The sequence below is a fragment of the Hyla sarda genome, chromosome 3 (genome assembly GCF_029499605.1).
Source record: "Hyla sarda isolate aHylSar1 chromosome 3, aHylSar1.hap1, whole genome shotgun sequence".
Classification (NCBI taxonomy): Eukaryota; Metazoa; Chordata; class Amphibia; order Anura; family Hylidae; genus Hyla; species Hyla sarda.
The window spans coordinates 303,630,371-303,642,531 of record NC_079191.1 but is presented as its reverse complement, the minus strand read 5'-3'; the positions used below and the strand labels follow the sequence as shown (position 1 = coordinate 303,642,531).

Here is a 12,161-nt window from a genome sequence, read left to right as displayed (position 1 = left end):
GCTGGAGGAACGCTGGTTTGGAAACACTAAGTTAAGTAATAAACTTTCAAGTGTTTTGCAACCAAACTTAGTGTTTTCAAACCAGTGTGCCTCCAGCTGTTGCAAAACTACAACTCCCAGCATGCATGGTCTGTCAGTGCATGCTGGAAGTTATAGTTTTGCAACAATTGCAACAGCTGGAGGCACTGAGGTAGGAAACGGACAATGTTTCCCAACTAGTGTGCCTCCAGTTGTTGCAAAACTACAATTCCCAGCATGCCCAGACTGCCCAGGCATGCTGGAAGTTGTAGTTCGGCAATATCTGAAGGATCAGATGTTGCCGAACTACAACTTCCAGCATGCTTGGGTAGTCTGGGCATGCTGGGAGTTGTAGTTTTGCAACATCTGGAGGTCCACAGTTTGGAGACCACTGTATAATGGTCTCCAATCTGTGCTCTTCAAGATGTTAGAGAACTACAACTCCCAGCATGCCTGGACAGACTGAGCATGCTGAGATTTGTAGTTTTGCAACATCTGGAAGAGCACAGATTGGAGACCATTATACAGTGGTCTCCAAACTGTGGACCTCCAGATGTTGCAAAACTACAACTCCCAGCATGCCCAGAAAGCCAAAGGCTGTCTGGGCATTCTGGGAGTTGCAGTTTTGAAACTCTCAAAGGCAGCAGTGAGATCGCTTTACGGCGATCTCACTGCTGCCAATGAAGATGCCGCACTGCTGCCGGAAACTCACCTCCGGGACGCAGCGCAGCCAGGACCGCATGGAGGACGCCGCTCGCGCCGGGACCGCTCGGGACACCGCATGGCCGGGTAAGTGACGCCAGGGGACGGGTCAGGGACACTTAGCAGAGCGGTGTGTGTCCCGATCCCTGTGATCGGGACTCACACACCGCGCTGCTAAGTATTCTGATAGCGAAACGCTGCTATCAGCTAGTCAGATTTGACCAGCTGATAGAAGCGATCGCTGGGGGGGGTGGGGGACGAAACCCCCCGTGGTCGCACGGTAAGATGGCTGGCTATCAGTGATAGCCACCATCTTTCTGGGCGCTGCGGGATGCCGCGAGTTGCGGCAGTAATGTTCATGACGTACCTGTATGTCATGGGTCGGGAACACCTTGCCACCCATGACGTACAGGTATGTCATAGGTCGGGAAGGGGTTAATGCCTAGTTGTTTGCCGGGAACACTTTCGGTCCCTGAGTAGCTTCGGCGAAAGGGGACATCGTACCTGGAACCTCGCAGGTGCCTTTTGGCCCGGAGGCGAAGGGTTTGGTTTGTTGGGGGGCCCTTTCGGAGAAGGGCTTGCGATAGACCGCATCCTCGTGCACGTTTTTTTGTGTGAACACTTGCACTTTTTACTTGCACTTGGGTGATTTGAGAGCACGTACCTCGGCTTTCAATAAAAGTAGTATGGAAATCCAGCCACTATACAGAAAATAAACTAGAAAATGCAACAAACAAAACAATATTAATTGTATAACCAAAGATGCAATTGACATCCCCTTGGGAGTGTCAGTCATAACTGACTGGGGGTTAGAGTCTACACCGAGGCCAAGGAGACAGTGTCCACCAACAGGGCCCGCATGTTTAATGAGCAATTGTTCCTCCGCCGTAGGAGGGTATTATGGAGCAATCAGGTACCAGACCATTCTCGGTCTTGTCTGGTGGGTTTTGTCTGAAGCACCGGGGTTATATTCCAAGTTTTCAGCAGGGCAGTTCCTTCATCCAGAGAGTGCACAACATGCATCTTTTCATTATGTCGGATTAACAGGCGAGTGGGGAAGCCCCATCCGTATGGTCTTTTAGCAGCTCTAAGAGCCGTGGTAATGGGCATCAGGGCTTTGCGAGTTTGTAGCGTGGCTGCCGACAAATCAGCATATACTGCAATTTGGTGGTAGGGTGCGGGAAGTCCTCCATTTCCTAGGAAACTCCATGAGGCGTTCTTTCACTCCATAGAAGTGTATCCTGGCTAGAACATTTCTTGGAACACTGTCCTCTAGGTGTTTGGGTTTGGGCACCCTATGAGCTCGATCCACTTCAAGTTCCAGCGGGGTACATGACGGTAGAGCTGCGTGTATGAGGGCTCTAACATAAGCTGGTATGTCTGCCGGTGCCACTGTTTCAGGAATGCCGCGCAGCTTTACATTATTTCGACGGCTCCTCTCTTCTAAGTCTGCAATTTTTTCTTTCATGGCCGCCACTTCATCCTCCATTACATTATTAGCATCAAAGAATTATGTGAGTCTGCAAACTCACCAAATTTGTGCTCCAGTTGGTCTACCCTATCTCCCAGACCATCAATAGCAGCTGGCATAGGGTGTACTAGACAATGCATATCCTGCAGAAATGTCTTTCTAAGTATCATTAGCATATCTTTCATTGCAGTGTCCAATAGACTTTGCTCTGTGACTGCTATGTTGTCTAGTAGATTGTCTTCTTTTCTGAGAGGATGCATAGTAATGGCCATTTGTCCTACATCTGATTCAGGAGAGTCAGGTGAGAGTCGCAGTTTCTGCTAAGATGGACTCTGTGAGGGAGAGCAGGTAGACGGCTGCCCCAGCGTCTTGGCCACTGCTCCTGGTAGGGAGCAGCAGCTGTGTCAGTCAGGAGAGGTCTCCAGGGAGCGCCCATGTGCTGGAGAGTCCGTGCACCGGAGGACCGGGGAGCCCTGGAAATCATTAGGCCGGTTCAACTCAGTGTCTGAAGCGGAGCGCCGACGTGAAGAGCTGAGGCCAGAAGCTGCGGTCTCTGCTGTACGCGGCAGTTCACGCGGACTCTGAGCGCTGTTCCTGTCGGTGGCCCCATCTTGGGAGCGGGACTCCAGGGGAGTAAAGAAGAATTTCTCCAGCCGGGCAGTCGTCCCTTGCCTTCTTTTTCTGCCTCTCATCTCTGTGGGTGCTGCAGGTAAGTCCTGGGCGACAGGTGAAAAACTGGCAGGGAATGCTAATTTTAGTTGCTGGAGCAGGCTTTGGAGCGGAGCTCTGCTAGTGCACGTCCATCCACCTCGGCAGCCAGGCCACGCCCCCCCCCATAACACTTCTTAATACTAATGTTAAAATGTTAGCAAAAGTTCTGGCCAATAGATTAGAAAAAGACTTTGTGGGAGATGATCAGTTATCCCAGGTAGGATAATGAAACATAATATTTACCGGTTGATAAAGAATTCATTCGCTCATTGGACCCAATTAAGGCATTTGACAGGGTTGAGTCTGAATTTCTCTGGGGGATTATGGAGCAATATTTTTTTGGTGAAAAATTTGTAAGAATAAGTAAATTACTGCATATTACAGTAAATTACTGTATATCTCTATAAAGGGGAAGCAGTCAGAAGGTTTTGGGCTGACATGTGGTACTAGGCATGGTTGTCCTCTCGTCCCATGCTCTTTACCTTGGCGGTTGAGCCACTGGCAATACAAATAACAACTGACCCGATGATAAGTGCTTTTGGAGCAAGGGGGAGAGAGGACAAGATATAAGTGTATGCGGATGATAAAATTGTCTTTTATTAGAGGTTCTAAGTGTGTAATTACCCAGGGTAATGGCTATTGTAACATAGTTCACAAGGTTGAAAAAAGTCTATCAAGCTCAACCCACATCCCTATTGTGTCCCTACCGGGCTGATCCAGAGGATGGCAAAAAGCCCTTATACTAGGGGTAAAAATTCCTTCCCCAAATATGGTAAACAGAATAAATCCCTGGAACACTGTTCTGACCCTATAAAGCTAATATCCATAACCTGTAACTTTATTACTCTCCAAAAATGCATCCAGGCCCCTTTTGAACTCTTTTACAGAGTTCACCATAACCACCTTCTCCAGAAGAGAGTTCTACAGTATCACTGCTCTTACAGTAAAGAACCCCTGTCTGATCTGGTGTAGAAACCTTCTTTCCTCTGATATACATTAACGTGGTCTAAGGTGATAATCACCTTAGACCACGTTAATGATTTGTACAGTGGTAGAATTAATTATATGTCATGGGCATCTATGTGATGCACCCCATGATTTTATTTGCCTTGGCAGCAGCTGCCTGACACTGGTTGCTACAGTTAAATTGACTATTGACTTAAGTCCTTTTTTATATAAGCCATATTGTACAAGAATATGGCTTATGTTGAGACTTTTTGATCGATTTTTATTTCAATTTAGAAAAAAGAAAAAACTAAAACAAAACACAATTCTGTTTTATTTGGTAAATCAGAAAGGGGGGAGAGGGAATTAGAATTTTGACAATGGCAACTAATTGGTTTTTGCTCTGTTTACTCAACGCTGGCTTTTCATTTATAATTTTATGGGAAGAGTTCCATGATAACTTGTCATTTATTTAAGTAAATGTCTGCATATTCTGGGATAATTAGTCAAGGGGGTGATTGTACTCTGTCACTTTATGTCTCTTTATGCACACTTATACACAGATAGCTGTCAGTAACTGAGTGGGGCCACCCACATAACTACATAGCCCAGAAAGAACAGACATTCAAATCAATAAATGACAAGTTAGTCAGGAACTTTTCCCACAAAACTACATATCAATATGTTCTGTTCCTCCTGCTCATTTTCAATGAGACAGTGTGCCTTTAACAAAACACAAATTAAGCCATTTTAAAATATTCAAACAGCACAAATAAAGAAAGACAAAGAGTGACGACAGTTTTCTTCAGTTTTGTCTATTAACATGTCTTTTAAATACATCAGTACATGTGAATGTACCTCAAGCATCGAAAAGTTAAATTTAATTGAATGTAATAAACTAAGATATCTTCAAGAAAAATGACTCTCCATTTATAAGACTCCTTTATTCATAATTCATCATCTTTCAGTCACAGCTTCCCATAGTGTATATGATCTAAGAGGGAGGTGGAGTGGTTAGAGTGCTAAGGAGAGATACATCTACTTGACTGGAAAGTAATAGTTTATTGGGAGGATTGCACTGATAATGCCAAGTGCTCACACTGCAATCTGGTCTTGGTGGGTTACGCTATAAGGTCTTCCCTACATACTGTAGGCCCAAGTGCTGTTCCTGTGCTGCCTCCATAGTGACGGCTGCCTTGGACCCTCTAGTGCAGTGATGTGGTAAGGTTTAATTGTGGCAGTGAAGAGATTACCTACTGGAATATAAAGGTTTCCCAGCATCCTGAATGTTATGGAAATTTAGTTGCAGTGACAAGGTGGTGACAAGGTGGGAACAGTTGCAGTGCTTACTAGGGATCGACCGATTATCGGTATGGCCAATATTATCGGCCGATAATCACGATTTTGGGCATTATCGGTATCGGCAGTTACCTTGCCGATAAGCCGATAATGCCCCGCCCCCCGGAACCGCACTGCTACCGCCCCCCCCCCCCCCGCCCCCACGACCCACCGCGTCGCACCCCCACCGTAGTGCTGGGCGATACCGGTATGGATTTTTGCCCATACCGCTATACCGGTCGGGCCCCTCCCCCACCCTCGAGTCAATAAAAATAATAAAATAAACTTACCCGTAATGGGGGTGGTCCGGGCCATCCATCCTTCCTTCCTGTAGTGTCCGGCGCCATTCCGGGTGGAGGGTGCATCGGTACGGGCTGTCGTTCTCCGGGGGTCCTCTTCTCCACTCCGCACAGGCTCCAGCCTAGTACGCTGCATAGATGCCGCTACGCCGTGACGTCAGGTGCGTCGCTGCGCATGGGCGTCACTGCGCAGCGGTGTCTATGCAGCGCACTAGGCCGGAGCCTGCCCGGAGTGGAGAAGAGGACCCCGGAGAAGAAGGACAGCCCGGACCGGTGGACCCTCCACCCGGAATGCTGCCGGACACTACAGGAAGGAAGGATGGATGGCCCGGACCACCCTGACAGGTAGGGAAGAGAAGCGGGTGGCGGCGGCGGCCTATGGCACCGCAAAAGCCACTGCAGTGCATTGATTTAAAGCGCCTGCTTTAAATCAATGACCTGCAGCGGTGTCGAGGGGGGATAAATAGCCGATAACTTATACCAGAATATCGGTATAAGTTATCGGCTATCGGCCCTAACCTCCACCGATTATCGGCATCGGCCCTAAAAAAAACGATATTGGTCGATACCTAGTGCTTACACTACTATGTTCTTTTAATAGTATGTTATTGTTCTAGAATGACCTTTGGTTCAATATATACTATTATGCTAATGTGTGGATAGTGGTTACAGGATAAAATGTTAGTCACAGGAATACAAAGCACAAATACCTCTCCAAATACTTGGCTTATTTCAGGCGATGTAATGAAATCTCCATGTTCTCCCAGCATGTCATGATGCATATAGTAGCCCTAAATAACATTAAGAAAAAGATGTACATACAAATCACACATTGAATTTTTATACATATACCATGCTTTTATTATTACAGGAATTTCTAAAGAAGACTAGGTGTAAGCAAATTAGGACTGAACTAAACATTTTTACAAAATGTATAAATAATTTACCCAACTTTATGTACATATGCCATTAAATTATATATTTTTTTGCATATGATAGAACAGGTAAAATAAATAAGATTTGTAATTTACTTACTGTAAAAAAATGTCTATATCACTTTTAAGGCCTCATAAATCTGGCCACAACGGTCTCTTGAAAGACTGGCAGGAGACCAAACTCGTGCGGAAGTGCGGTCTGGCCATAGGCAGTGAATAGCACTCACTCTATGCCTGTGTGTGAGACGGGGAGAGCGAGGGCAATTCACTGCCTATAGCCAGACAGCACTAATTGAGTTTGGTCTCCTGCCAGGAGACCAAAGTCTGTGCTTTAGAGCAGAAGGAATGCAGTCTGGACCAGAAGGGAGATCCCTAGTGGCCAGATTTATAAGGCCATGAAATTGACATAACATTTTTTTTATTTTCCGGGAATAAAACACATTTTACCTGATTATATGCAAAAAAAATAAAATAAAAAATTGTTTAATGACAGTTCCCATTTAACAACCAATTATTTATTTATTTCTATTGCTTACATGTTCTACAGGGCTGTACAAAGAACTGTCCTACCAGTAGGTTTTTACAGAGTGTTTGCGAGAAACTGGAGACTAATACGGAGCCAATTGACATGCACATCCTTTCCATTTCTTTAATGAGAAAACCACCAAATCCAAAGGATAGGGGATAAGATGTCAGATCGCCGGGGTCCCGCTGCTGGGGACCCACGGGATCGCCGGCCCATCACCGCGCTTTCATTACTACACAGAGCGAGTTTGCTCTGTGCATAATGACGGGCGATACAGGGGATGGAGCTGCGTGACGTCATGGCTCCGCCCCTCATGACATCACGCCCCGCCCCCTTAATGTAAGTCTATGGCAGGGGGCATGACGACTGCCACGCCCACTCCCATAGACTTGTATTGAGGGGGCTGGGCGTGACATCACGAGGGGCCGAGCCATGACGTAACGATGCTCCGGCCCCTATAACGCCCGTCATTACACACAGAGCGAACTCGCTCTGTGCAGTAATGATAGCGCAGTGCTGCAGCGGCAATCCGGGGGGTCCCCAGCAGCGGGACCCCGGTGATCTGACATCTTATCCCCTATCCTTTGGTTAGAGGATAAGATGTCTAGGGGCGGAGTACCCCTTTAAGCTAACAATCGAGTTTACAAGTTTTTATAGCCTTAGCTGAATGGCAGCAGTTTTTCCAATAGTTTAAAGCTTCAGTCTTGAACTATTGACCCTCCATTCCCTTCACTTATTCAAGGGTCTCTAGTCCTGAAGAAAATATATTTCGTTAATCCCTTGTCAGTGAGAGGCAAGGTTACCCATGGGTTCCCTGTAACAGCAGAACACAACACTATGGAAAGTATAAGTATTGCCGCTCCTAATTGTGCATTGTGTGCCATATAGTAAAGAACATGAAAAGCATGCTTCTTCACAGTCACTTAACATGTTCGTTTTGCGGTTCCGTTGAGGCACTGCATGCATTGGTCTTTATTCTTAAAATAGAGAAGTCATTAATTATAACTTTTTGTGAATTGGGACATTTAAACTTGCTTTTTTAAATTTTTTTTTTTTATTCCAATCTAAATTTAGTAGGAGTCGGAGTCTGTGCAATGTTTGCCGACTCAGACTCCAGGTACCCAAAATTTCGTCCGACTCCACAGCCCTTGTTTGGGGTGGGCATATTTTTTAGTTTTGGCTATGCTCTGGGTCATCATTCTGGGAACATAACCTGTTTGATGATTTTAAGTGCCCCATTTTAGTAATTTACCCCATGTAACACTCCTTGAGGGGGGGTCCCGCTGTTCTGGCTCCATAGGCAGCCATGTAGATGCTCAAGGCCCCTGACTGCACTCCCGCTCTTCCGTGACCGGTGTGCACCCGCAGAGCTGTTTACGCCCAGATATGAGCTATGTCCTTGCCCCAAAGAAATGTACTTACAAATTTATGGTGACATTTTCTCCTGTTACCACTTGCAACACTCGAACTGGGCACCACTAGTGGGCATAGGAAAATACTGTACAAAACAACCTGACCGGGTGATGACGTTCGCTGCTATGCGATCACAATGCGTGATAATGTATCCGCCCGCACCTGATGTAATTTTGACCTTACATCTGTATATGAATTCCCCAGACCCTAGAAAGCCATAATCACCTGATAGAGCGGCCTTTAATCTTAAGCTGTCCTGATATCCAAATCGTCTGCTATCCGTCTAATCAGGCCAGCAGCCAAGGCCTGATGGCTAGAGGGCTTACTAACCTCCATTTTTTGAATGCTTTGCAGAGCAGCGTCGCTGGCATGAGACATATCCAAAGACGCCTTGTCAGGCAAGATAATGCGACATAGTACTGGAAGCCTGACAGATATGCCTTGATAGTATGCTAAATGCAGCAAATAGTGGCCAAAACCCAACAAATGCAATTAGGAATAAAAAATGGTATCTAAACAGAACAAACCATGCCCTTATGCACGATCTTGAGTGCTAAACATGAACACACAGATAACTACCTAGTCGTCAACCTAAACACCGTGTTAGGTTGTAACTGAAACCGACCTGTAGACGTGACAGGCAAGATCGTGAAACTCAACCAAAATATAACCAGTATTATCGACGACCTGAAGCTGAGACAGACGCAACCTCAACAGAAACCAAATAAACACGTGTAAACATATAGCGACCACGTTGTCAACCCAAAGTCGTTTCGGGTAGTGACTGAACCAACCTGTGGACGTGACAGGCCTAGAAAACTCCACTAAGCATCACTAACAGCTTGAAGCCGAGACCGTTCGTAACCATGAAGTGACATATATATATATATATATATATATATATTTTTTTTTATATATCTGTATATATATATATATTTATATATCTTATATATTTTTATATATCTGTAGCCTAACCCAACTGCTAACTCAACCCAATGTATGAAATGAACGTCGCCAACCTGAAGCTGTGTCAGGTTGTATCCGGACCGACCTGAAAACGTGACTGGTCAGTCCGAAATCGAAAGCCTCCACAAAAGTAACGTATGTAGCGAAGGAACATAACATTTACCGAGTATAAACGCTACGGCGTATGCCTAGCATAACTCCCTGACAACTTTTTAGATTGCCGCTGTCAAAGCCGACAGCGGCGTCTAAAAGGGATCTGTGAATGCTCCCTGGTCGGCTAGTGGGTTGGATCGCCCCCCCCCCCCCCGCAGCACGATCGAAGGCGGGCGATCCACTGTGGAGGTAGCCGGAGGGCTTACCTCTGTTTCCTGCTGTCCCGTGGCTCTGTCATTGATAGAGCCTGGCTTGACTAAGCTCTATCAATGGATCGCAGATCAATGGAGTTCAACAGAACTCTATTCATCTGTCTGAGGAATCTAATGATTCCTCCTAAAAGTCTAATACCATGTATAAAAAAAAAATGAAGTTTTAATAAAAGTGTAAAAGACATTGTTTTTGAGAGAGAATCGGGATAGATCGCGATATATCGTCCCGTATGTATATCGCGATATGATAAGTATCGTGATACGCGTATGACGTTACAATATATCGCCAAATTATTGCCGATTCACACCCCTAACGTATAGTATAAATAATATGGCTACATGTGCAATACTACCAGCGCGCCGAGCAGCAGCACTGCTACTACACAATGGCTACAAGTGCACTTGCAACGATAAACATATGACACGCCCCTCCTATCAACAGGTGGGCCGTGTCGAAACCCAAATAAATAAAGAACATATGTAGAATGTGACTGTATGCATAGAACAGACTATAGGAGCATGACAAATTGTTGGAGCGTGTGCACACAGTGACTGAATCACCGTATACGTGGACTGATTATAGGAGCGTTGCATCAAATAACTATATGATTGTAGGCGAAGACAAGGCTATAGGCGTGGAATAAATTATGGGAACGCGTGCACGGAACAACTGTAGACTCAATTATGGAATGTGCGCACAGAACAACTATATGACTGGATAAATTATAGGAACATGAGCATAGAACAACTATATAACTGTGCGTCGAATAAATTGTGGGAAAGTGAGTACACAACAACTAAATGATTGTTGGATAAAATATAGGAGCACGAGCAGAGAACAACTATATGATTGTAGGATAATTTATAGGGCCGTGTGCAGAGAACAACTATATGCTTGTAGGATGAATTGTAGGAGTGTGTGCAAGGAACAACTATATGATTTGCGAAGAATAAATTATAGACACGTGTGCCCTGAACAACTATATAAAAGTAGAATACATTATAGGAGCGAGTGCATGGAAACCCCTATATGATTGTATGCGTAGAATTTATAGGAACTTATGGACGAACAACTATATGACTGTATGCATAAAATAATTAATAGGAACATGTGCACAGGATAACTATATGACCGTCTGCATAACACCAACTATGAGAGCGTGTGCACAGAACAACTATAGAACTACTTATTTTTTATTATGACTACAATTATGGGATCAAGTGTGCAGTATAAATGCTACGAATGTGTGTACTAGGGATGTAAGAAAAAATCGATTCTCGCGATAATCGCGATTTTTCATTTGCCGATACAGAATCGATTCAAAATATTTTTGAATCGATTCTTTTAGGGATGTGGAATTTTTAATAAAACACACTTTATCTTACCTGCCAACGAGCCCGCGGAGCTCCGGTACAGGTGTTCGGTCCCCGGGCTGTATTCTTCTTACTTCCTGTTAGTCCGGCACGTCACATGGAGCTTCAGCCTATCACCAGCCGCAGCGATGTCCCGCCTCCGCTGGTGATAGGCTGAAGCTCCATGTGACGTGCCGGACTAACAGGAAGTAAGAAGAATACAGCCCGGGGACCGAACACCTGTACCGGACTGTACCGGAGCTCCGGGGGCTCGTTGACAGGTAAGATAAAGTGTGTTTTATTTTATTTTGCAGCACCGGAGTACTAGATCGCCGCTGTCAAAGCTGACAGCGGCGTCTATTGGGATCTATGAATGCTCCCAGGTGGGCGATATATCGCGATGTATCGTCACCTAGACGGTATCGCGATATATCGCGATATATCGAATCGCCACACTGGTATCGCGATTCGAATCGAATCGCCAAATTCTTGGCGATTCACACCCCTAGTGTGTACATTATAAATGCTACGAGCTTGTATACAGTATAAATGCTACGAGGGTGTGTACAGTATAAATGCTACGAGCGCGTGTACAGTATTAATGCCACAAGCGCATGTACAGTATAAAAGCTACAAGCGTGTGCACAGTATAATAGCTACGAGCATGTGCACAGTATGAATGTTACTAGCGTGTGCACAGTATAAATGCTACACAGAGTTGTGTCTAGTCACACAGCAAGTCCAGTGACACGTGTCATCATATTTTATAGGTGCATAAACTATGGGTTTAGATATGGTCCCTGGTGGGCTCTCCCCACCACACCAATCGCGGCCGACCGATCTCTCCCACTTAGCATGCAGGGAGAGATAACGACGGCCAGCAGTGCAGGCAGAAGCCACCACGGAGCCCACCGCCAACATGGCACCGGTGGTGATATGAAATCCCCCCCAACCCACAAGGCTCGTGGGGGAGCAAGGTCACATCGCGGACATTCACATATGACAGCGGCAATTCCCAGTTGCGAGTCCCGCTGTTGGCGGTGACTAGCTGCCCTCCGTAGCGCATGACGGGGGCACAATGAAAACCGGCGCCCGGCCTGGCCGAGGCCAGACCCGGCC

General features: G+C 45.7%; 1 protein-coding gene across 4 annotated transcripts in view; it reads right to left on the bottom strand.

Annotated features, from left to right (window-relative positions):
• Positions 1-12,161, bottom strand: part of NDUFAF7 (NADH:ubiquinone oxidoreductase complex assembly factor 7) — a 262,505-nt gene that overhangs the window by 179,326 nt on the left and 71,018 nt on the right. For all 4 annotated transcript variants that reach the window (XM_056566974.1, XM_056566973.1, XM_056566976.1 and 1 more), the window contains one exon: positions 6,195-6,275. In XM_056566974.1, the coding sequence (XP_056422949.1) occupies positions 6,195-6,275 (81 nt within the window). The remainder of the gene's footprint in view (positions 1-6,194; positions 6,276-12,161) is intronic.